General features: G+C 37.7%; 1 protein-coding gene across 1 annotated transcript; it reads right to left on the bottom strand.

The window, feature by feature from the left end:
* Nucleotides 1-2,954: 2,954 nt before the first annotated feature.
* On the bottom strand, nucleotides 2,955-3,563 carry LOC128549515 (uncharacterized). Its single transcript, XM_053526321.1, has one exon. It carries the CDS (start codon nucleotides 3,561-3,563, stop codon nucleotides 2,955-2,957), a length of 609 nt encoding a protein of 202 aa, XP_053382296.1.
* Between the last annotated feature and the right edge of the window lie 24,369 nt (nucleotides 3,564-27,932).

Raw genomic sequence — 27,932 nt, 5'->3', positions numbered from 1 at the left:
CCGGTTATCTATTGTTGGAAACGTCTTAAGCCTTATCAGCACCCAATGTGCTGACGAGAGTTCCAGTGGATTATAGACATCAATGAAAAGAGTCTAGTCTAATGTACAGTTTTGTAACTCAGCCATTACTGTCGCTGTAAGTTTAAATGGTACCACGCTTTGAGAAAGTTGGGTAGTCCCTGACGGTAATAAATGACTGTTCAATAGCACTGAAGATACTGAAGTATAGACTGTTCGGTAAAAATGGCACAGCTCTTTGAAAGTTGGTGTAATGTCACTGACGGTGGTGTAGTTATAAGGATACAGTAGAATAACATAAACCCTTTATGTTATACTGACGGTGTTGTAGAACTGACTAAAGATAGAATGGCACAGCTCTTTGGAAGTTGGTGTAATGTCACTGACGGTGGTGTAGTTATAAGGATACAGTAGAATAACATAAACCCTTTATGTTATACTGACGGTGTTGTAGAACTGACTAAAGATAGAATGGCACAGCTCTTTGGAAATAGGTGTAATCACTGACGGTGGTGTAGTGTGACACATTCAATGGTAAATGATTATGGTTTTATAGCACTAACGGTGGTGTAGAATTGCACAGCTCTTTATCACTGACGGTATTTTAGAATGACACCAATACTTTAAAGCACTGACGGTCTAGTACCAAAACACAAAGACTATTATGATGGTTTGGTACCCAGACGGAGCTATAGGATATCACAACTCTTTTTAAACAAGTGTAATCACTTACGGTAATAAAGCACTGACGGCACTGGTTCTGTAGAATGACACATTTATGATATTACTGGCGGTAATAAACACAGCACACTGGAATATATTATTAACACTGACGGTAAGGTAGTACTGACGGTTCCGTAGAATGCCACTTGAGATCTTTTTATAACTGACGGTACTGTAGATGCATGGACATAAAACACTAGGAAAATAATACTGACGGTTTTGTACACTGACGGTAGAGTAGAACAACAAGTTATTTAACACTGACGGTTTTGTACACTGACGGTAAAGTAGCACTGACGGTATTTGACACTGACTGTAGAATAGAACAAGTTATTTAACACTGACGGTTCCGTAGAATGACACTTGAGAACTTTTTATATTACTGACGGTACTGTAGATGCATGGACACAAAACACTAGGAAAATAATACTGACGGTTTTGTACACTGACGGTATTTGACACTGACGGTAGAGTAGAACAACAAGTTATTTAACACTGACGGTTTTGTACACTGACGGTAAAGTAGCACTGACGGTATTTGACACTGACTGTAGAATAGAACAAGAAGTTATTTAACACTGACGGTTTTGTACACTGACGGTTCCGTAGAATGACACTTGAGAACCTGTTATATTACTGTACTGTAGAATTTCACACTGGCGGTTTTATTGTTGAACACAACCGCCTGTTGAAATAACTGACGGTAATTCACATGACGGTTTTGTAGCACTGACGGTTCTTTAGAAATTGCACAACCTTTTCACATTGACGGTAAGGTAGTACTGACGGTAGTGTAGGTCCACCGGCAGAGAGGAAACAAAAACCGTAGGACCTTACGGTTTCGTACCGTCCACGGTTACGGTGCTATTGGTATTCAGCAGGAGACGGAGGGAGTTGGATGACGGTTGACGGTGGCTATGGTCGACGGTATATCCGAAAGACGGTAATTCTAGACGGAGACGGTAGTTGTTAATACCTGTACAGAGGTGTCCATCGTTGTTACGGTTCTGAACCACCCGAGATTCCAACTCGAAGTGACCTGTGGCTGCTTTCTGCCTTTTATAGTAGCTATCGCAGGCCGATTACGTCACAACAAGTGCGCTCATAGAATAGAGAGTATTTAGGTTTAGAGATTATCCAAAATGGCGGCTTTTACTTCTTCCGTTATAGTTTTAAAGTTATTGAAGCTTATTTTGAAGATCATATGTTATGCAAAGCCAGTTTTTAGTATCAAATGATTATTTCACAACAGAAATAAGGGTAAGATGATGATAATTTACCCGTGAAATAAATTTTATGTCTGAAATTACAGGGACTAAGTTACGCCTTTGCTTGAAAAAGGTGGGTGGGGAATGAATCCAATACTCTTTCATCTGTATTTCAGCATTGCGCCAACCGATTTTGAAAAACAAGGTATCGTTGGACTCGTCTCCTTGCGTGCTAAAACCTCATGTATATTATCTGTTCCTGATTTATAAGCCATAGATTTTTAGAAAAAGAAATAGGTCAAATACAACTAACAGTGGTCAATTTCTGCACACACACACACAAAAAAATTATTGTCAGATACAGCGGTGGTGAGACTGACAGGTCATTACATTGCCCCCTTCCAAATATGGATTTGGTCCCCAAATTTGTAATTTTAAAGTATTCCAAGATCGATGAATATTGTGCAGATAATTGCGGAAATTTTTAAATAAACTTAAAAAAAAACTCTTTATCCAATAACTAACTTTAATAAAACAGTTTAAAGTCAACTTGAACACCTCAAAACACTTTAGTCAATGACAGTTCTGAAAAACTTAATACTCAAGTTATAACGTACTTTAAAATACTTTAAATCAATGCAATGAACTGTAAACTTCTAGTCATCTCACACTATTACACTTTAAAAGTTAAAACACTTTAGGTCAAGGTCAATTCACAAAAAGTCAATACTCAAGTTATTTCTCAATAACGCACTTTAAAATACTTTAAATGAATTCACTAACTGAAACTTCTAGTCTTCTCCCATTATTACACTTTAAAACACTTTTAATTCTGTTATCTCTCACTATGACACCTTAAAGTACTTTAAGTCAAGGTTAATTCACACAGTATTAACACTTCAGCTGTCGAAATCCTTCATCAAAACAAACTTTATCGTCACTTCCTTAAAACAAACACGGAGGTATTTCTCCTAAAGTAACTTCACAAGTACATGCATTTATCATTTACCGAGTCGCAGCATACGAAGTCCAGGTAGGCAGAACTAATGGTGAAACCACAGTTAATTGTTCTAGTTTTGCCACGACGGCTCTCTGAAGGGATTCCAGTGCATAATATTGGGCCTCTTGAAGACACTCCAATAACTGGGAAATACTGTTTGGCAAGGTTCTCATGTCTGTATACATTCTATTTCTTAGGTGATTGAGAACATGCCTGAAATGCGTAGGGTCCCGATCGAAAGTAAGTGTCTTCATTTCTGTTAATTCGCCGTTGTTTATAGCTAATGCGAAAATGCACTTGGGATCAATAGTGAGATTTTGGATGGTTGTTTCAAAGTGGGTGCCTCCAATGTTTAGTAGGACCCTATCCGCTTGTGCTACACTATAACCACGAAGGATGTTGTCTTGTGGCCTTCTCGACTCCTCTGTATCGGTTTCCCCTTCTTCTTGGTGGTTGTCAGGGGGTTGATTGTCACCCCTTACTCTCTTTGCACTTACTCCAGGGCTTTCCTTTGTCTGTCGCTTCCTGACTGACAGTTCTGCCTCATCACTTTTCTTGCCTTCACTTTCTCTACACTCACTCACATTCACTCCACCTGTCGTTATCTCTCCCATTTCTTGTGCTTTCTTGAGAACTAATACTTCCTGTCATTCCTCAGTCTGAGTATTATCGTCGGAACCTGGCTTCTCCCTTTCGCTTTCTTTCTTTTTCTCCCCCATTTCGTCTATTTTCTTCCTTCCCTTAATATCTGATTCTTCACCTTGCTTGTTTTCTTCGTCTTTCTTTTTTGTTTCACTTGTTCTGTGACTTTTCTCTACATTATAGTCTCCACTTCTCTTTTTACCATCACTTTCTTTGTCCTTCTTTCTTTCACTTTCCTTTTCTTTCTTCGTCGTTTCACTCGTTCTGTGTCTTTTCTCTACGTTAGAATCTTTCCTTGGCTTGGTTCTTTCACTTTCTTTATCTTTCTTTCTTTCGCATTCCATTTCTTTCTTTTTCATTTCACTTGTCTTATGCTTATTCACTGCATTAGAATCTTTACTTTGTTCCTTTCTTCCTCTTTCTTTGTCTTTCTTGCTTTCACTTTCCTTATCTTTCTTTTTCATTTCACCTGTCTTTTGACTTTTCTCTACACTAGAGTCTTTCTTTTGTTCTTTTCCTTCACTTTTGTTTTTCTTTCTTTCAACTTCCTTCTCATTCTTTTTCATTGCACTTGTCTTATTCTCTATATTAGAATCCTCACACTGTTCGTTTCTTTCGCTTTCCTTGTCTTTCTTTCTTACACTTCTTTCTTTTTTACTTTCACTTTCTTTTTCTTTCTCAGTGCTTGTTATTTTACTGGAGTGGTCATCAGAAACTTCTGATAGTTCTGTATCTGAGATATCTGAAAGGGGGGATATGGTATTTGGCGCCGCCAACATGTCTTTAATTCTATTATCTAGACTTTGCCTAATAGGACTGTTATTATTTTCATCTACGGCTCCCGTAGTGTCGTAAAGTGTTGGCTGCACCACCCGTTTCCACTCCTGATATTTGGCATAAGCCCCTTGACTTTGCTTCTCTGGGTCCAGCAAGGTGAATTCCTCTGTCTTTATATTTGGACAGCTGTGTCTTTGTCCACGCCTTTGAAACACTTTGAAGCACCGGTGGCACTGCCATAGGAATCCACTGTGCTGTTCTTGTAAGTGCCGGCACAAGACCGTATAATTACTAAAGTAAGGACCTCCGCATGGTTTACATCGATACTGAAAGTATAGCAACAGTATTAGGTGAGGGATTATAATGATAAAACTTAGCATTTATTTTAGTCAAATGTTCGTTTCCAGCTATTTGAAATTGTTTACTTCAATATCTCAAAACTTAAGTCAAAATCGTAACTGTCTATTTAGTCATTCTGGTACTGAAATCTCTTCATTACTTTAAGAAATGTCCTACTTGAAATAAATGTTCTGTGACATACACAAAGTATCTAGTTGAATACCTCCCACCATTAGCAAAGTTAAGTAATAAACAGTTTCACAGGTTTTAAAGGTAATTACACCTTAACTGTACATGTTTACACATTTATTAAGCCTTCCAAAGATTCTGGTTCCCGCGATACGGCTTGAGACGGTCGTGATGTACCACTTTCGCTTTTGATTTTTGTGACCGCTGTACCCGGTAAATAACATCGTTTATTTTCTTAATGACGCGGAACGGACCAACCCATTTACAGGCTAGTTTTGAGCTTAAACCAACATATCGCTTATTCTGATATAGCCACACCAAATCACCTTCACAGTAAGCATTTTGATTTGCTCTATGGTCATATATTCGTTTTTGAGTGTCACTGGATATCTTCATTCTTTCTCTCGCTATTTCATGTATTTCCGTTATGATTTCATCAAGCTTTACCGCATAATCACTTTGAAAATCTGTTTCCGGCTCTGGCCTACCAATAACTAAATCTATTGGCAAATTTATTTGTCTTCCGAACATCAAACTACACGGTTGAAATCCTGTGCTTTGATGTACCGCTGTGTTATAAGCTAATGTCATAATTGGTAAGTAATCGTCCCAATCCTTTTGATGAGACGATACAAACTTAGCTAGCATATTTTGTAATGTTCTATTTGCTCGCTCAACTAAACCATCTGACTGTGGCCGGAAGGCAGTTGTCCTGGTCTTTTCTGATCCCAGTAGCGTGCACATCTCACTGAATACTTTTGACCCAAAGTTTGTACCCTGATCGGAGTGTATTATTCTTGGAACTCCGAAAATACAAACAAAGTGGGTTACAAACTTGCTAGCAATCGTAACGGCTTCCTGGTTCTCTACTGGAATACCCATTGTCCATTTCGTAAAATAGTCTACAATAACTAGAATGTATCTGTTTCCTTTACTGCTGGTAGTAATAGGACCCATTATATCTATACCAACTCGTTCCAAAGGAGCACCAACTTGATATTGTTTCAATTGTGCTTTGGCCTTTTTACTTGGGGCCCTAACCGAGTCACATATATCACACTTCTTGCACCATTTTTCTATGTCAGAAGTCATTCCATACCAGAAGAATCTCTGTTTTACCCTTTCAGTTGTCTTCTTTACACCTAAATGACCACCCGTTGGACTGTCGTGAAGTTCTTTTAATACGGTCGCTACTAAACTTTTTGGCAATACAATTTGGTATATTTGGGATTTTCCATCATTATTTTCTGTGACATGATAAAGTATGTTGTCTTTGAGTACAAGAGATTGAAATCTGTTCCAATAATACTTTAGTCCTACCGGATGGGGAGCTACATCTGACCAGGTTGGCAGGTTTCCATCTTGTACTTTCTGTTTTAAAACAGTAATAACTGGATCAATATTCTGTTCATGAATGATTAATTCTTCGTCTAGATCACTTTTAACATGGCGACAAACACCGCACGCAAGTTTCCCCTCAGGGCAAGCCCTATAGGTAACCTGTCCATCCCGTAATGGGGAAACTGCATCAGTCATTGCACTTTCAACTTTATCTGTACAAATACCCTTAATAACATCTTCATTCGGACCGTTTATACAGGAGCTGATCAGACTACAAGTATCAACATTGTCCCTATCTCCTGCTACCGTCACGGACGCGACCCGATCTGGTTCATTCTTTATCATTTCAGTTCTTTCACTTGCTTCACTCGTGCATATCAACCTCTGTTCATTTTCCCGTGGAAGCCCGTCGGAGAGGGTCAAAGCCACTAGATCCTCCGAGGTCAATTGCTTTCCACTCTCAATACATTCTGACTTTCCTGCGAATTTTTCTTCTGCTCGCCTGCAGTACGAGCAGCCGGCCAAACATGGCCTCCTTGACAGAGCATCTGCATTTGAATGGACGCGTCCCGCTCTATGTCGAATTTCATAATTGTAGGTGGATAATATTTCTAGCCATCGTGCCATTTGGCCCTCCGGAGATTTAAAGTTGGCTAGCCACCGTAAAGCGCCATGATCCGTCCTTACCACAAAATGACTACCATAAAGGTAGTGATGAAATTGTTTAATCGCCGTTATTACTGCAAGTAACTCTCTTCTTGTTACACAATAATGCCTTTCTGCTTTCGACAGGCATTTGCTGAAGTAGGAAATGACTTTTTCCTGGCCGTTCTGAATCTGTGACATAACTGCTCCTATACCCACTGCGCTTGCATCTGTGTCAAGAATAAATTGTCCATGTGTAACTGGGTAAGCCAAAATAGGAGATTGAACAAGGGCGCTTTTTAATTTAGTAAAAGCTTCTTCACATGCTTCTGTCCATTTAAATTCAACACCTTTTTCTGTCAGTTTATGCAATGGTTTGGCAATAGTTGCAAATTGTGGTACAAATCTTCTGTAATAGGAGCATAATCCTAAAAAGCTCCGTATTTGCTTAACACTGTTTGGAATTGGCCAATTCTTTACAGCCTCTATCTTGTTTGGATCAGTTTCGATTCCGGCGGCACTTATCAAATGGCCAAGAAAAGAAACCTGAATCTGGAAAAGGTTACACTTATCCGGACTAAACTTTAGGTTTGCATCTCTAATTCTATCAAACACTTTGTCAAGACTCTCTACATGTTCCTCAAAGGATTTTGAGAAGACGATGATATCGTCTAAGTAAACCAGGCATATTTGCCAAGTTAACCCTCCTAACACTCTTTCCATAAGTCTCTCAAAGGTGGCGGGAGCGTTACACAGTCCAAATGGCATTACTTTAAACTGCCAAAGACCACCCCCTTGTATGGAAAATGCTGTTTTGCCTTTGTCAGTTTCCGACATTCCTACTTGCCAAAATCCTGACTTACAATCTAGTACACTAAACCATGCAGCACCTGAAAGGGCATCAAGGGTGTCGTCTATCCTTGGTAACGGCTGACTATCTTTTATCGTAAAATCATTTAATTTGCGGAAATCACAACAAAATCTTATGGTACCGTTGGGTTTAGTAACCATAACTACTGGGCTACTCCATGGGCTATTTGACGGTTCAATTATGTCTTTGTCCAGCATATTTTGAATTTCCTTTTCTGCGGCCTCTCTTTTCGCGATAGGAACACGATAGGGTGCTTGTTTTATAGGTTTTGCCTGTCCCGTATCTATTGTATGTTCAACTAAATGTATTCTACCAATGTCATCTGGCGTGGATGAGAACGACTTTTGATGTTTAGAGAGTAACTCCTGCACTTTGACTTTCTGTCCAGAAGTAAGATTTACTGTTGCCCGTTCAAAAACCTGTCTTAAATGTTCAGGAATTCCGTCAACGGTTTTGATTTCGTTGACATCTGCACAAACTGTCTTTATACATGGCCGTTCAACACTTTCATATGTTGCTACTAAAGTATTCTTGTAAACCTTGATTGGTTCATCTGTCAAGTTCATCACTCTTATCGGTATAGTCCCTGAATTTAATTCAACAACAGATTTGGCAACCATAACACCTTCCCTTTGACAAAACATTTCTGACCCTTCTATTATACCCACGGTATCTTTAACAAAGTCTACGGTTTTTCCTGGAACAATACATTCACTTTCAGGTGGAATTATAACCTCATTAGTCACTGCAACTCGACAACAAGAAGCATTAATTTGACTGTCCTTCAAAAAACACTTAATTCTTTCACCATTGATAGTCAGATACTGCTTACTCACTATAAGGTCACATTTATGAGCCTGAAGAAAATCAACTCCAATAATACCATCATTTTTAATGTCAGCAATAAGAACTTCGTGTCTTACTGTATGGTTACCTGAGGTTATGTTTGCTGTAAGTTTACCATGAACAGGGGCACTCTCACCAGTAGCAGTGATAAGAGACATTGTTGTTGGTTGGACTTCTGTCTTTTCTGACGCTGACCAAGAATCTACCAAACCTTTCCTTATAATGGTTACCGTAGTCCTGTGTCGACTAACATTGACACAGGTATACCGTTTAAGTCTGCTACAACAAAAACCCCATTTTCTGTAGTCAAAGTGTTTGTTGTTGGTTTATCTATATGAACTCTGGACCTAGCATTTACTGTCGGGTTCCGGTCCTCAAACCCGACCTGTTCCCGTTTCCCTGATCCCTGCTCTTACCATTCAGGGTAGCAGAATCATTTTCACTTGTCGCTTGTCCACCTGCATTATTCCTTGTTTGGTTGCTATTGTTATATGAGCGGACATTACGATAATTGTTTCCATGGTTACCGTAACGCATGTTTCGCCCACCTCTGTTGTACCCATTTGGTCTATTTTCATATCTGTTACCGGTTGGTGTTCTCGATTCTTGAGATCTTTTCATGTTTTGCATGTCCTGTAGTAATGTGGATAGTTGACTGGACAATTCGTTAAGCCTTTTCTCTGTTCCAGACTCCTCTGGACCCATACTACGAACAGGTCTGCCGCGACTCCTATCTGCAACTTTATGAGCATCTAATCTAACGGCAATTCTCTCAGCCTCAGTAATAGACTTAGGTCCTACTTCTCGTAGTCTCAAACGAACATCAGCATCTGGTAATGCATCAATGAAATAGTCCATAGCTAACAAGTCTATAACTTCTGTTGTGGCACTAGGATATGCTTTGCGAGTCAACTTACGAATTGTCTGAGCCAATTCAGGTATTGTTTCATTCTTACCCAAAACTCTACCTTGAAGTTTCGATCGAAATATTTCTGCACGGTTTACAGATCCATATCGATTTTGCAATGCATTCACAATTGACAGATAGTCCTTTCTTTGCCTTGGCTCTAATTCACAGAGAAGTGCGCGTGTTCCCCCAACCATGCTACTTGCCAAAAACAATGACTTTGTTTCATAGTCCCATCCATTTAATTCTGCAACTAGATTAAACTGAGTCAGATACTCATCTAAATCATCAGTCCCATCATAGGTTTGAGGTTTCATCTGCGTCTTCTTATTTGTTACTGGAGGGATCATTGGTGTGCTGTTATCAGCAAATCTAACATGATCTAATCTTTGAAATGAATTTGAAACTCTATCATTACGTGATACATCTAAACGCAGCGCGTCACCGTCTCCGGCCGCGGAATGTATACCACGTTCATCACGATGCCCCCTTCCAAGACGTTGACGGGGACTGGGGTCGTCTGACCCTTCTGTATTTACATTGTTTTGTGAAATGTCTCTTTCTTCATTTAATCGTGTTTGCATACCATGCAACTTTTCATCAAAGTCATACAAGGTATTTCTTACTTCGTTTCGGACAGCCTCCATACCATTTCTTAATTCTGATCTTATTTCACTCATATATTTCTCAAAGCGATTAGCTAATTGTACTCCGTCTCCTGCATCATCACCCGTATCTACTATGTTTTCCGTAGGGTCACGCGTTTGAAATCCATTAGCACCTGCTTCACTTTCATTATCGCTACTATCATGTTCATCATCGTAAGACCGCGTATAAGCATGTTCTTTAATGTTAAATGTTACTGTATCAGAATCTTCCATTTTTGATAATTTTAGCCACCAGTTCCAGAATAAAAGATCTTACTTCCGACTTATTTCTGTCAAATTGTAGCACGGAAGTTGTAAACACGATAGATCTTTTAGTATCCCACCGCTGCCACCAATTTTGTAACGCAGCGCTTTGCCACTGTCACAAGGGATCCGTCTGGGCCTGGCTTTTGGCTAAGTTGTATTATTAATGATATGGAAGGGAACTCATAATCGAGACATTTAACATTTAACAATTTTATTAACTGTAAAACTGTAACCAAATTCTATGTAAGTTTCAGATATATGTAACGTCTTACAAAGAGAATATATGTAATTTCATCAGGTATTTATGTAAATATGTTTGGTAAGTCTATGTTGGTAGTTAAATAATGATATTTTATCGAGGTAGTGTCAGTAAAGTTCTTGTACTGCTACAGTTTCAATTTCAGTAATAATTCTGATGTTTGAATGTTATGGTATAATCATTCCTAAAATCTTATGAGTCTCTCACACTTTAAAATATCACACAATCTATCCAGTTCATGAAATCGTCACGGTATACTCTGATATTATTGAGTAAAATGTCAATAAAGTCTTCAAAGGTAGTTACGGTTTCAGGAACTCAAGTGTTTATGCCAATGGTGATTTTGGTTGCTATGCAAGTCCGTTACACAAGATATCAGGTTGTCCGGTTATTTATTGTTGGAAACGTCTTAAGCCTTATCAGCACCCAATGTGCTGACGAGAGTTCCAGTGGATTATAGACATCAATGAAAAGAGTCTAGTCTAATGTACAGTTTTGTAACTCAGCCATTACTGTCGCTGTAAGTTTAAATGGTACTACGCTTTGAGAAAGTTGGGTAGTCCCTGACGGTAATAAATGACTGTTCAATAGCACTGAAGATACTGAAGTATAGACTGTTCGGTAAAAATGGCACAGCTCTTTGAAAGTTGGTGTAATGTCACTGACGGTGGTGTAGTTATAAGGATACAGTAGAATAACATAAACCCTTTATGTTATACTGACGGTGTTGTAGAACTGACTAAAGATAGAATGGCACAGCTCTTTGGAAGTTGGTGTAATGTCACTGACGGTGGTGTAGTTATAAGGATACAGTAGAATAACATAAACCCTTTATGTTATACTGACGGTGTTGTAGAACTGACTAAAGATAGAATGGCACAGCTCTTTGGAAATAGGTGTAATCACTGACGGTGGTGTAGTGTGACACATTCAATGGTAAATGATTATGGTTTTATAGCACTAACGGTGGTGTAGAATTGCACAGCTCTTTATCACTGACGGTATTTTAGAATGACACCAATACTTTAAAGCACTGACGGTCTAGTACCAAAACACAAAGACTATTATGATGGTTTGGTACCCAGACGGAGCTATAGGATATCACAACTCTTTTTAAACAAGTGTAATCACTTACGGTAATAAAGCACTGACGGCACTGGTTCTGTAGAATGACACATTTATGATATTACTGGCGGTAATAAACACAGCACACTGGAATATATTATTAACACTGACGGTAAGGTAGTACTGACGGTTCCGTAGAATGCCACTTGAGATCTTTTTATAACTGACGGTACTGTAGATGCATGGACATAAAACACTAGGAAAATAATACTGACGGTTTTGTACACTGACGGTAGAGTAGAAAAACAAGTTATTTAACACTGACGGTTTTGTACACTGACGGTAAAGTAGCACTGACGGTATTTGACACTGACTGTAGAATAGAACAAGTTATTTAACACTGACGGTTCCGTAGAATGACACTTGAGAACTTTTTATATTACTGACGGTACTGTAGATGCATGGACACAAAACACTAGGAAAATAATACAGACGGTTTTGTACACTGACGGTATTTGACACTGACGGTAGAGTAGAACAACAAGTTATTTAACACTGACGGTTTTGTACACTGACGGTAAAGTAGCTCTGACGGTATTTGACACTGACTGTAGAATAGAACAACAAGTTATTTAACACTGACGGTTTTGTACACTGACGGTTCCGTAGAATGACACTTGAGAACCTGTTATATTACTGTACTGTAGAATTTCACACTGGCGGTTTTATTGTTGAACACAACCGCCTGTTGAAATAACTGACGGTAATTCACATGACGGTTTTGTAGCACTGACGGTTCTTTAGAAATTGCACAACCTTTTCACATTGACGGTAAGGTAGTACTGACGGTAGTGTAGGTCCACCGGCAGAGAGGAAACAAAAACCGTAGGACCTTACGGTTTCGTACCGTCCACGGTTACGGTGCTATTGGTATTCAGCAGGAGACGGAGGGAGTTGGATGACGGTTGACGGTGGCTATGGTCGACGGTATATCCGAAAGACGGTAATTCTAGACGGAGACGGTAGTTGTTAATACCTGTACAGAGGTGTCCATCGTTGTTACGGTTCTGAACCACCCGAGATTCCAACTCGAAGTGACCTGTGGCTGCTTTAAATTCTGCCTTTTATAGTAGCTATCGCAGGCCGATTACGTCACAACAAGTGCGCTCATAGAATAGAGAGTATTTAGGTTTAGAGATTATCCAAAATGGCGGCTTTTACTTCTTCCGTTAAAGTTTTAAAGTTATTGAAGCTTATTTTGAAGATCATATGTTATGCAAAGCCAGTTTTTAGTATCAAATGATTATTTCACAACAGAAATAAGGGTAAGATGATGATAATTTACCCGTGAAATAAATTTTATGTCTGAAATTACAGGGACTAAGTTACGCCTTTGCTTGAAAAAGGTGGGTGGGGAATGAATCCAATACTCTTTCATCTGTATTTCAGCATTGCGCCAACCGATTTTGAAAAACAAGGTATCGTTGGACTCGTCTCCTTGCGTGCTAAAACCTCATGTATATTATCTGTTCCTGATTTATAAGCCATAGATTTTTAGAAAAAGAAATAGGTCAAATACAACTAACAGTGGTCAATTTCTGCACACACACACAAAAAAAAAATTATTGTCAGATACAGCGGTGGTGAGACTGACAGGTCATTACAATATGTTCAAATGATAGTATATACAACATTGCCGGCAGATTTGAAGAATGCCGACGGCATACGTCTAAAGAAGACCTCATCTGTAATCTGGAACATGTTTTGGTGGTCAGTTACTGCTGTATTTTGCGTCAAAACGGTCCCCTCAAACCATTATTTAGTCATCTAATGTCCTCGTTGAGACATTCATAATATATGAAGTGAATTTAGTTACAGCAATTTATGCAAAATGTGCCGACGAAGAACAGTGAAATGTATTGAAAATCTTGATTTTAAGCAATTTTTAGGTGTCCGAAAATGGGCGCGAATCCTTGTTACTGCTGTAATTCACAGCGTCCATGGGGATTTGAGGATGAATCAAACTATGTGGATATATTGCTGGTATGTATGTCCAATTAAAAGTATATATTGCATTGCCCACCGATTTTCAGGATGCCGAAGGCAGACGACGAAACAACGCCTCATCACAAAATTGAAACATATTTTGATGCTTAGATGCTGCTGTATTCTGCGCCGAAACGATACATATGAGACACGATTTGTATCCTAAGGTCATTGATGAAGTCTCTATTATATACAAAATAAAATTAGTTTTAGCAGATTATGCTTTATATTACTACGAAGAACGGCAAAATCTGTTGAAAATCGTAATTTTAAGCATTTTTCAGACGTCCAAAAATGGGCTCGAATCCTTGTTACTGCTGTAAATCACAGCGTCCTGAAGGACTTGAGGATAAATAAAATCATGTGGATATATTGCTTGTGCATATGTTCAAATGATAGTATATACAACTGTTGGCGGTTTTGAAGAATGCCGACGGCATACTTCTAAAGAAGACCTCATCTGTAATGTAGAACATGTTTTGGTGGTCAGTTGCTGCTGTATTTTGCGCCGATCCCCTCAAACCATTATTTAGTCATCTAATGTCATTGTTGAGGGCATTATGAGATATAAAATGAATTTAGTTTTAGCAATTTATGCAATATGTGCCGACAAAGAACAATGAAATGTGTTGAAAATCGTAAATTCAAGTATTTTTCAGGTGTCCGAAAATGGGCTCGAATCCTTGTTACTGCTGTAATCCACAGCGTCCAGGAGGACATGAGGATGAATCAAATTATGTGGATATATTGCTAGTATGTATGTCCAAAAAAAAGTACATATTGCATTGCCGGCGGATTTTCAGGATGCCGACGGCATACGTTGAAAAAACGCCTCATCACAAAATTGAAACATATTTTGATGCTTAGATCCTGCTGTATTCTGCGCCGAAACGATGCACATGCGACACGATTTGGTCTCCTAAGGTCATTGATGAAGTTTCTGTTATATACAAAATAAAATTAGTTTTAACAGTTTATGATTTATATTACTGGGAATAACGGTACAATCTGTTGAAAATCGTAATTTTAAGCATTTTTCAGACGTCCAAAAATTGGCTCGAATCCTTATTACTGCTGTAATTCACAGCGTCCTGAAGGACTTGAGAATAAATAAAACCATGTGGATATATATTGCTTGTGTATATGTTCAAATGATAGTATATACAACATTGCCGGCAGATTTGAAGAATGCCGACGGCATACGTCTAAAGAAGACCTCATCTGTAATCTGGAACATGTTTTGGTGGTCAGTTACTGCTGTAATTTGCGTCGAAACGATCCCCTCAAACCATTATTTAGTCATCTAATGTCATCGTTGAGACTTTCATAATATATGAAGTAATTTAGTTACAGCAATTTATGCAAAATGTGCCGACGAAGAACAATGAAATGTATTGAAAATCTTGATTTTAAGCAATTTTTAGGTGTCCGAAAATGGGCGCGAATCCTTGTTACTGCTGTAATTCACAGCGTCCATGGGGATTTGAGGATGAATTAAACTAAGTGGATATATTGCTGGTATGTATGTCCACATTGAAAGTACATATTGCATTGCCGGCGGATTTTCAGGATGCCGACGGCATACGTCGAATCAACGCCTCATCACAAAATTGAAACATATTTTGGTGCTTAGATGCTGCTGTATTCTGCGCCGAAACGATACACATGAGACACGATTTGGTCTCCTAAGGTCATTGATGAAGTCTCTGTTATATACAAAATAAAATTAGTTTTAGCAGTTTATGCTTTATATTACTGCGAAGAACGGCAAAATCTGTTGAAAATCGTAATTTTAAGCATTTTTCAGACGTCCAAAAATGGACTCGAATCCTTATTACTGCTGTAATTCGCAGCGTCCTGAAGGACTTGAGAATAAATAAAATCATGTGGATATATTGCTTGTGTATATGTTCAAATGATAGTATATACAACATTGCCGGCGGATTTGAAGAATGCCGACGGCATACTTCTAAAGAAGACCTCATCTATAATCTAGAACATGTTCTGGTGGTGAATTACTGCTGTATTTTGCTCCGAAACGATCCCCTCAAACTATTATTTAGTCATCTAATGTCATTGTTGAGGCCTTTATGAGATATAAAATGAATTTAGTTTTAGCAATTTATGCAATATGTGCCGTCGAAGAATAATGAAATGTGTTGAAGATCTTGATTTTAAGCAATTTTTAGGTGTCCGAAAATGGGTTCGAATCCTTGTTACTGCTGTAATTCACAGCGTCCATGAGGACTTGAGGATGAATCAAACTATGTGGATATATTGCTGGTATGTATGTCCAAATAAAAGTACATATTGCATTGCCGGCGGAATTTCAGGATGCCGACGGCATACGTCGAAACAAAAACGTCTTATCACAAAATTGAAACATGTTTTTGTTCTTAGATTTGGTGTATTAGAATTGCGCCGAAACGATGCACATGAGTCACGATTTGGTCTTCTTAGGTCATCGTTGAAGTCTTTATTATATACAAAATAAAATCAATTTTAACAGTTTATGCCTTGTATTCCGGCGAGGAAGGGTTAAATCTGTTGAAAATCGTAATTTTGAGCATTTTTTCAGATTTTCAAAAATAGGCTCGGATCCTCGTTATTGCTGTAATTCACAGCATCCTGGAGGAGGATAAATCATAATAATGTATATAATGATAGTTCATATCACATTATGAACTGCTAACCTATAAATTTGACAACGTCTAGCTAGAGCTCAAGTAATCATTAGGATGAATAATGAATACTTCTGAAAATGTTATTTGCAAAGTTCGTTTATCCATCAGAAACAGATTTCGCTTTCTTTTTCTTGTTCTAAATACAACTGTACATTGCAACTGACCAGAAACAAAATAGTATGATAAACCGTTCATGACTAAAAAACACTATCGCTAATTTAATTGATTATTAATACCAATTAGCTACTGTGCGTAGTAATGTAGGCCTAATCTTTCATCAATTTTGTGTTTTTACATGATGAAGGATTAAAATAATAAACTTATGCTTTTACTTTAATACTTAGACTGTTTTTGTGCTCATAAATTGCTGAATTCGTTGTACTGCTAAAGTAAGTAACAGTAACTTATGGAAATCGCCAAAATTATTTTATAATTTCATATTCAATATATGTCCGAGCGAGAGCTGTTTACAAAAATATTTACAAAAAGTACTTAAAGGCAACTTCATGACAACAAATTATATCTTTCTTTGATCTTATACATTAATAACACAGTACATAACACTATAAGTATATCGGTTACCGGACCTCTAGACTCCGGGTCCGGTTACCGGACGCTAGTCACTACCTTTATATAACTGCGGTCTACTACGATATTTTTTATAAAGGCATTCTCGTTCAATGCATCTTTTTGACAAAGTGTGTTTGCGTATAAGATTATAATATTTGTATCAGTCAATCATATTGAGTACAATACATAGATGAAATTCAAGCATTTAACCTGAAAATCAGTCATATTTCAATTTATATTTCATCGCGTAAAAAGGACCGAACAGCGGAAAACAGTAAAATCCGTTCCATGCCGTAATTTTCGGGTTCCATTTCGTTTTAACTCGGGTGTGGTTAAAACATCCAAATTTATCAATTAATTAAATCTATTACCTTAAAATGATGAAAAAGGAGACAAATGTGCGTGTCGTATTGTTGACATGTTTTAAGGGATAAATAGACTAAAAAGTATTCATTCTACATGACGTTAATGAAATTGGAAGTACACAACAGGACACGGTTTAAATGTCTGTGCTTTACAGATTCTTGAAGAACATTTCAGAGCTAAATAAATATAAAGAAAAGTAAGATCTTATTTCTTGATTATTCTTAATTCCTCCTTGAAGTTGTGAATTAAGCACTAACAAGGATTCGAGCTCATTTCGGACACCCGAAAAATGCATAAATTACGATTTTTTAACACGTTTCGTCGCTCTTCGTCGGCACATAAAGAATAAATTGTTTAAACTCAATTCATTTTATATCTCATAAAGGCCTCGAAAATAAGATGACCAAATATTGGTTTGAGGGCACCGTTTTGGGGTAGAATACAGATGTAACTGAGCACCAAAACATGTTCCAGCTTAGACATAAAGTCTTATTTGGACGTATGCTGTAAGATCCGTCGGCAATATGAAATGTATTATTATTTGAAAATAAGTACAAGCAATACATCCACATGGTTTTATTGATCCTCAAGTCCTTCAAGAAGCTGTGAATTACAGCAGTAACAAGGATTCGAGCCCATTTTTGAACATTTGAAAAATGCTTAAAATTACGATTTTCAACAGATTTTACCGTTCTTCGCAGTAATATAAAGCATAATCTGCTAAAACTAATTTTATTTTGTATATATCAGAGACTTCTTCAATGAGCTTAAGAGACCAAATCGTGTCTCATGTGCATCGTTTCGGTGCAGAATACAGCAGCATCTAAGCACCAAAATATATTTCAATTCTGTGATGAGGTGTGTTTTCGACGTATGCCGTCGGCATCATGAAAGTCGGTCGGCACTGCAATATGTACTTTTATTTGGACATACATACCAGCAATATATCCACATAGTTTGATTCTTCTTCATGTCCTCCTGGACGCTGTGGATTACAGCAGTAACAAGGATTCGAGCCCATTTTCGGACACATGAAAAATGCTTGAAATTACGATTTTCAACACATTTCATTGTTTTTCGCCGGTACATATTGCATAAATTGCTAAAACTAAATTCATTTTATATCTCAAAAAAGCATCAACAACGACATTAGATGACTAAATAATTGATTGAGAGGATCGTTTCGGCGCAAAATACAGCAGTAACTGACCAGCAAAACAGGTTCCAGATTACAGATGAGGTCTTCTTTAGGCGTATGCCGTCGGCATTCTTCAAATCCGCCGACAATGTTGTATATACTGTCATTTGAACATATGCACAAACAATATATCCACATGGTTTTATTTATCCTCAAGTCTTTCAAGACGCTGTGAATTACAGCAGTAACAAGGATTCGAGCACATTTTTGAACATCTGAAAAATGCTCAGAATTACGATTTTCATCAGATTTTACCGTTCTTCGCAGTAATATAAAGCATAATCTGCTAAAACTAATTTTATTTTGTATATAACAGAGACTTCTTCAATGAGCTTAAGAGACCAAATCGTGTCTCATGGGCATCGTTTCGGGGTAGAATACAGCAGCATCTAAGCATCAAAATATATTTCAATTTTGTGATGAGGCGTGATTTCGACGTATGCCGTCGGCATCCTGAAAATCGGACGGCAATCCAATATGTACTTTTATTTGATCATACATACCAGCAATATATTCACATAGTTTGATTCATCCTCATGTCCTCCTGGACGCTGTGGATTACAGCAGTAACAAGGATTTGAGTCCAGTTTCGGACACCTGAAAAATGCTTGAAATTACGATTTTCAACACATTTCATTGTTCTTCGTCGGCACATATTGCATAAATTCCTGAAACTTAATTCATTTTATATCTCATAAAGGCCACAACAATGACATTAGATGACTAAATAATTGATTAAGGGGATCGTTTCGGCGCAAAATACAGCAGTAACTGACCACCAAAACATGTTCCAGATTACAGAGGAGGTCTTCTTTGGACGTATGCCGTCGGCATTCTTCAAATCCGCCGGCAGTGTTGAATATACTATCTTTGAACATATGCACAAGCAATATATCCCCATGGTTTTATTTATCCCCAAGTCTTTCAGGGCGCTGTGAATTACAGCAGTAATAAGGATTCGAGCACATTTTTGGACGTCTGAAAAATGCTTAAAATTACGATTTTCAACAGATTTTACCGTTCTTCGCAGTAATATAAAGCATAAACTGCTGAAACTAATTTGATTTTGTATATAACAGAGACTTCATCAATGACCTTAGAAGACCAAATCGTGTCTCATGTGCATCGTTTCGGTGCAGAATGCAGCAGCATCTAAGCACCAAAATATGTTTCAATTTTGTAATGAGGCGTGTTTTCAACGTATGCCGTCGGCATCATGAAAATCGGTCGGCAATCCAATATGTACTTTTATTTGCACATACATACTAGCAATATATCCACATAGTTTGATTCATCCTCATGTCCTCCTGGACGCTGTGGATTACAGCAGTAACAAGGATTCGAACCCATTTTCGGACACATGAAAAATGCAGGAAATTACGATTTTCAACACATTTCATTATTCTTCGTCGGCACATATTGCACAAAGTGCTAAAACTAAATTCATATTATATCTCATAAAGGCCTCAACAATGACATTAGATTACTAAATAATTGTTTGAGGGGACCGTTTCGACGCAAAATACAGCAGTAACTGACCACCAAAACATGTTCCAGAATACAGATGAGGTCTTCTTTGGACGTATGCCGTCGGCATTCTTCAAATCCGCCGGCAGTGTTGAATATACTATCTTTGAACATATGCACAAGCAATATATCCCCATGGTTTTATTTATCCCCAAGTCTTTCAGGGCGCTGTGAATTACAGCAGTAATAAGGATTCGAGCACATTTTTGGACGTCTGAAAAATGCTTAAAATTACGATTTTCAACAGATTTTACCGTTCTTCGCAGTAATATAAAGCATAAACTGCTGAAACTAATTTGATTTTGTATATAACAGAGACTTCATCAATGACCTTAGAAGACCAAATCGTGTCTCATGTGCATCGTTTCGGTGCAGAATGCAGCAGCATCTAAGCACCAAAATATGTTTCAATTTTGTAATGAGGCGTGTTTTCAACGTATGCCGTCGGCATCATGAAAATCGGTCGGCAATCCAATATGTACTTTTATTTGCACATACATACTAGCAATATATCCACATAGTTTGATTCATCCTCATGTCCTCCTGGACGCTGTGGATTACAGCAGTAACAAGGATTCGAACCCATTTTCGGACACATGAAAAATGCAGGAAATTACGATTTTCAACACATTTCATTATTCTTCGTCGGCACATATTGCACAAAGTGCTAAAACTAAATTCATATTATATCTCATAAAGGCCTCAACAATGACATTAGATTACTAAATAATTGTTTGAGGGGACCGTTTCGACGCAAAATACAGCAGTAACTGACCACCAAAACATGTTCCAGATTATAGATGAGGTCTTCTTTGGATGTATGCCGTCGGCATTCTTCAAATCCGCCGGCAGTGTTGTATATACTATCATTTGAACATATGCACAAGCAATATATCCACATGGTTTTATTTATCCCCAAGTCTTTCAGGACGCTGTGAATTACAGCAGTAATAAGGATTCGAGTCCATTTTTGGACGTCTGAAAAATGCTTAAAATTACGATTTTCAACAGATTTTACCGTTCTTCGCAGTAATATAAAGCAAAAACTGCTAAAACTAATTTTATTTTGTATATAACAGAGACTTCATCAATGACCTTAGAAGACCAAATCGTGTCTCATGTGCATCGTTTCGGCGCAGAATGCAGCAGCATCTAAGCACCAAAATATGTTTCAATTTTGTGATGAGGCGTGTTTTCGACGTATGCCGTCGGCATCATGAAAATCGGTCGGCAATCCAATATGTACTTTTATATGCACATACATACTAGCAATATATCCACATACTTTGATTCATCCTCATGTCCTCCTGGACGCTGTGGATTACAGCAGTAATAAGGATTCGAACCCATTTTCGGACACATGAAAAATGCAGGAAATTACGATTTTCAACACATTTCATTATTCTTCGTCGGCACATATTGCACAAATTGCTAAAACTAAATTCATATTATATCTCATAATAGACTCAACAATGACATTAGATGACTAAATAATTGTTTCAGGGGACCGTTTCGGCACAAAATACAGCAGTAACTGACCACCAAAATATTTTCCAGATTACAGATGAAGTCTTCTTTGGACGTATGCCGTCGGCATTCTTCAACTCCGCCGGCAGTGTTGTATATACTATCATTTGAACATATGCACAAGCAATATATCCACATGGTTTTATTTATCCTCAAGTCCTTCAGGACACTGTGAATTACAGCAGTAACAAGGATTCGAGCACATTTTTGGACGTCTGAAAAATGCTTAAAATTACGATTTTCAACATATTTTACCGTTCTTCACAGTAATATAAAGCATAAACTGCTTAAACTAATTTTATTTTGTATATAACATAGACTTCATCAATGACTTCAAGAGACCAAATCGTGTCTCATGTGCATCGTTTCGGTGCAGAATACAGCAGCATCTAAGCACCAAAATATGTTTCAATTTTGTGATGAGACGTTTTTTCGAAGTATGCCGTCGGCATACTGAAAATCGGTCGGCAATGCAATATGTACTTTTATTTGCTCATACATACTAGCAATACATCCACATAGTTTGATTTATCCTCAAGTACTCATGGACGCTACGAATTACAGCAGTAACAAGGATTCGAGACTATTTTCGGACACCTAAAACGTGCTTAAAATCAAGATTTTTAATACATTTCACTATTCTTCGTCAGCACATTTTGCATAAATTGCTGTAACTAAGTTCACTTCATATATTATGAAGTCTCAACGTTGACCTAAGTTGCTCAAATATTGGCCTAATTAAGAGCATCGTTTCGGCGCAGAATACTGCAGTAACTGAGCACCAAAACGGGTTTCGATTTCGTGATGAGGTCTTCTTTGGACGTATGTCGTCGGCATCCTGGAACACCGTCGGCAATGAAATATATACTATCGTTTGGACATACATAGCAGTAATATATCCACATTTTATTTTATTTATCCTCTAGTCCACCTTAGCGCTGTGATTTACAGCAGTAATAAGAATTCGGGCCCACTTTTGGACACCTGATAAATGCTTTAAATTACGATTTTCAACACATTACACTGTTCGACGTCGGCACATTATGCATAAATTGCTGAAACGAAAATCATTCTCATAAAGGCCCTAATGATGACTTAAGATGACCAAATATTGTTTTAAGGGCATCGTTTCGGCGCAGAAAACAGCAGTAACTGACCACCAAAGCATGTTCCAATTTCGTGATGTGGTATTCTTTGGACGTATGCCGCCGGTATAATTAATATCCATCGGCAATGAAATATATACTTTTATTTGAACATACATACCAGCAATATATCCATCTGGTTTGATTCATCCTCAAGTCCTCTTGGACGCTGAGAATAACAGCAGTAACAAGGATTCGAGCCCATTTCCGTACACCTATAAAATGCTTTAAATTCAGATTTTCCGGACATTTCACTATTCTTTGTCGAAATATTATGCATAAAGTGCTGAAACTGATTTCATTTCGTATCTTATAAAGACCCCAACAATGACCTAAAATGACCATACATTGGCTTAAGGGCATCGTTTCGGTGCAGAATAAAGCATTAACTGAGTATGAAAACATGTTCTAATTTCTCGATGAGGCCTTCTTTGGACGTATGCCGTCGGCATCCTGAATATCCGTCGGCTACTTTCACATACATACCAGCAGTATATCAACATGTTTTATTTCATCCCAAAATCCCACTGGACGCTGTGAATTACAGCAGTAATAAAGATTTGAGCCCATTTTGGACATTATAAAAACTTATAAAAAAATATGATGCCATTGGTATCATGAACATCCGCCGGCAATGTAATATGTAGGACTTTTTGAACAAACATACCAACAATATATCGATATCGTGAAATGCATCCTAAAGCCTGCATAAAAGTTGTGAATAACAGCAGCACGAGGGCTTGAAGCCCGTTTCCTGAGACATAAAAAGACAAAAATATTATAAAAAGAACAGCTTTGAAAATTTTTCGATGGCTAATAATGCATACATTGATAAAATTTATTTCATGTTATACTTTGCGCAACTTCCAACTACTGTTGGTACTGCTATAACTTCCAATAGTAGCATCAGTAATATTTTTGTTGTTGCTAAAACTGCCAACAGTAACAGCAGTAATACTGTTGTTACTGCTATAACTTTACAACAGTAATAGCAGTAATACTGCTGCTACTGCTGTTACTGTTCTACTGCTAACTTCCCGCTGGTGTAATAAAGAGAGAAGTTTGGATACGCGCATGAAACGGGATTCAACATGGAACAATGTTTCTGTCTGCTCGTACTAAGGATTACCTGTGAAATACAAATCTTTTTTTATAGAACTTTTATAGGAATATAATATAATATTTTCATCAAATATCTAAAATAAATAACACTGTTAAATTGTTAAATTCCCGACAGCATAACTAACATCTCAGTGTTACTTGGCTCGAGTGTAAAAAAAAAAAGAAACTAAAATAAATATTTGACTCGTCAACGACAGAATGTACAACAAAACAAACTTTTTATTATCCATTGTTTGTCTGACCAACCTTAATGTCATTATCAGAATGTAATTGAAGTGATCAAGACACTGAAATAAAAAAAAAAACTGGACGATTTTTTAAATTTTACGGTGGTATGTTTAGGACATGCAATTATTTTTTTAGGATTAAATTATTTTGAGCGATCAACATCTTCTCTCGTGCGCACGACATCTTATCTGGAGCGATCAACATCTTATTTCGAGCGATCAACATATTATCTTGAGCGATCAACATCTTATCTTGATCGCTCAACATAATATCTTGAGTGATCAACATCTTATCTCGTGCGCACGACATCTTATCTTGAGCGATATACATCTTATCTCGTGCGAACGACATCTTATCTTGAGCGAACAACATCTTATCTCGAGCGATCAACATATTATCTTGAGCGATCAACATCTTATCTCGAGCGATCAACATATTATCTTGAGCGATCAACATATTATCTTGAGCGATCAACATCTCATCTCGTGCGCACGACATCTTATCTTGAGCGATCAACATCTTATCTCGAACGATCAACTTATTATCTTGAGCGATCAACATATTATTTCGAGCGATCAACATCTTATCTCGAGCGTTCAACATATTATCTTGAGCGATCAACATATTATCTCGAGCGATCAACATCTTATCTCATGCCCACGACAAATTATCTTGAGCGATCAACATCTTATTTCGTGCGCACGACATCTTATCTTGTGCGATCAACATCTTATCTCGAGCGATCAACATATTATCTTGAGCGATCAACATCTTATCTCGAGCGATCAACATATTATCTTGAGCGATCAACATCTTATCTCGTGCGCACGACATCTTATCTTGAGCGATCAACATCTTATCTCGAGCGATCAACATATTATCTTGAGCGATCAACATATTATTTCGAGCGATGAACATCTTATCTCGAGCGTTCAACATATTATCTTGAGCGATCAACATATTATCTCGAGCGATCAACATCTTTTCTCGGTCATCTTATCAATATCTATTAAGGACCTTTGTGTGAATTCAGATCATTAGTAAAAACATACGGCTGCCACCGTTTTTGTTTTTATTTAGATTATACTTATAACCGTTTCACATGTTTGCAGGGTTAGACATTTAAATACGGAAACTGATAAAAAAGGCAGCAAAAAGTCAGTGATGATGCAAATAAATAAATTTAAGTCCTTGGCAAAAAAATAGTATGTAGGCTTCGCTATGGAAGCCCTGGAGGGACAATTGATTTCCGTACTTCCCACTTCTGACTTCTAACTTTTGCACTTCTCACTTCCAACTTCTTGACTTCCTACTTCCTACTTCTAGCTTCCACACTTTTGACTTCTAACTTCCGCACTTCTGACTTCCAACTTCCCGACTTTCGACTTCTGATTTCCAACTTCCATACTTCTTACTTCCGACTTCTTGACTTCTTACTGCCTTCTTCTAACTTTTGCACTTTTGACTTCTAACTTGTTGGAAATCAGAAGTCGAAAGGCAGGAAGTTAGAAGTTAGAAGTCAGAAATGCGGAAGTCAGAAGAGGGAAGTAAGAAGTCAAAAAGTCGGAAGTAAGAAGTGTGGAAGTTGGAAATCAGAAGTCGAAAGTCTGGAAGTTAGAAGTGCGGAAGTTAGAAGTCAGAAGTGCGGGAGTTAGAGGAAGGAAGTAAGAAGTCAAAAAGTCGGAAGTAAGATGTGTGGAAGTTTGAAATCAGAAGTCGAAAGTCAGGAAGTTGGAAGTCAGAAGTGTGGAAGTTAGAAGTCAAAAGTGCGGAAGTTAGAAGTAGGAAGTAGGAAGTCAAGAAGTTGGAAGTGAGAAGTGCAAATGTTAGAAGTCAGAAGTGGGAAGTACGGAAATCAACTGTCCCTCCAGGGCTTCCATACTTCGCCCATATATTAAACGATTTTCCTTGTTTTCCCTTAATTCATACATGCAACTTTTCTGCGCGAATTTATCAGTCGAACTGAAATTTGTTGCTGTTCTAACATGCAGTATGCATCATTGGTTATGTTCATTTGATTTTGAAGATAGGATGACCAATTATATGCATTGCTCTCCCAATTGATGTGATAAACTTATACATGTACTTGTGGGAAGTTTAAATAACAGCGGAATAGGCGGGACCCTAATGAACAACTTGTCCGTATGTTTTACTGATGACCTAAATGCACACACAAAGGGCCTTAATATATATAAATAAGAAGTCGTGCGCACGCAATAAGATGTTGATCGCACAAGATAAGATGTTGATCGCTCGAGATAATATGTTGATCGCTCGAGATAAGATGTTGATCGCTCAAGATAATATGTTGATCGCTCGAGATAAGATGTTGATCGCTCAAGATAATATGTTGATCGCTCGACATAAGATGTTGATCGCTCGAGATAAGATGTAGATCGCTCAAGATAATATGTTGATCGCTCGAGATAAGATGTTGATCGCTCAAGATAAGATGTCGTGCGCACGAAATAAGATGTTGATCGCTCGAGGTAAGATGTTGATCGTTCAAGATAATATGTTGATCGCTCAAGATAATATGTTGATCGCTCGATATAAGATGTTGATAGCTCAAGATAATATGTTGATCGCTCAAGATAAGATGTTGATCGCTCAAGATGATATGTTGATCGCTCAAGATGATATGTTGATCGCTCAAGATAAGATGTTGATCGCTCGATATAAGATGTTGATCGCTCGAGATAATATGTTGATCGCTCGAGATAATATGTTGATCGCTCGAGATAAGATGTTGATCGCTCAAGATAATATGTTGATCGCTCTAGATAAGATGTTGATCGCTCGAGATAATATGTTGATCGCTCGAGATAAGATGTTGATCGCTCAAGATAAGATGTTGTGCGCACGAGATAATATGTTGATCGCTCGAGATAAGATGTCGTGCGCACGAGATAAGATGGTGATCGCTCAAGATAGAATTTCGTGCGCACGAGATCATTTAATCTTGAAAAAAAAACATATGTCCTAAAATACCACCGTAAAATTCACTAGCACAACTGTTAAAATTAGGATTCTAAAGGTTTTCCAAAAGTAACTTTTCCTGTCATGAATATATTTGCTATTGCGGTAAAATTCTCCTAGCTGCTTTAAAGAGGTTTACGTTAAAGCAAAGAATGTTTTGCGATTGCGTCAGTACTTTGCACCAGACGGATACAGAGTTTTTTTTTATCATCATTATTAATAATAATAATACTATTACAGTCAAACCTGTCTATAAAGGCCACCCTTGGAAGGGCCAAAATGTGGTCTTTATTGATAGGTGGTCTTTATTCACAGGTTAAAATACACTTTAAATGTTAAAATGGGAAACAGAACATGTGGTCTTTAGAGCCAGGTGGTCTCTGTTCAGAGGTGGTATTTAACACAGGTTTGACTGTATACCACATTTATATAGCACATTTTTTCATGTATATACATACATTTAAAATGCTTTGCAGAATTAATTCTGCTTTCAGATTATATAAACACGATTAACAAAAAAAAAATGATACAAAAATTTACGTTAAAAGACTATCAGATATACATACAAAACATTAAAAAGCATACAGGATGAAAACTTAATAGGTAAGTTAACGAAGAATGCTGGGGACTTTTAAAAGCAGTCAGCGTATAGTTTTCCCTAATGTTCCCTATACTGGGGGAGTGAGGGGGGGGGGGGGGGGGGAGGGATACGCACATCTCTAACTGACATACATCATAGTTCTTCATTTAACTCGTGCTGTTATCATATCGTCAATATATAAGCATGTGAATTATC

The sequence above is a fragment of the Mercenaria mercenaria genome, chromosome 1, assembly GCF_021730395.1.
Source record: "Mercenaria mercenaria strain notata chromosome 1, MADL_Memer_1, whole genome shotgun sequence".
Taxonomy (NCBI): Eukaryota; Metazoa; Mollusca; class Bivalvia; order Venerida; family Veneridae; genus Mercenaria; species Mercenaria mercenaria.
This window is presented reverse-complemented; position numbering and strand designations above follow the sequence as displayed.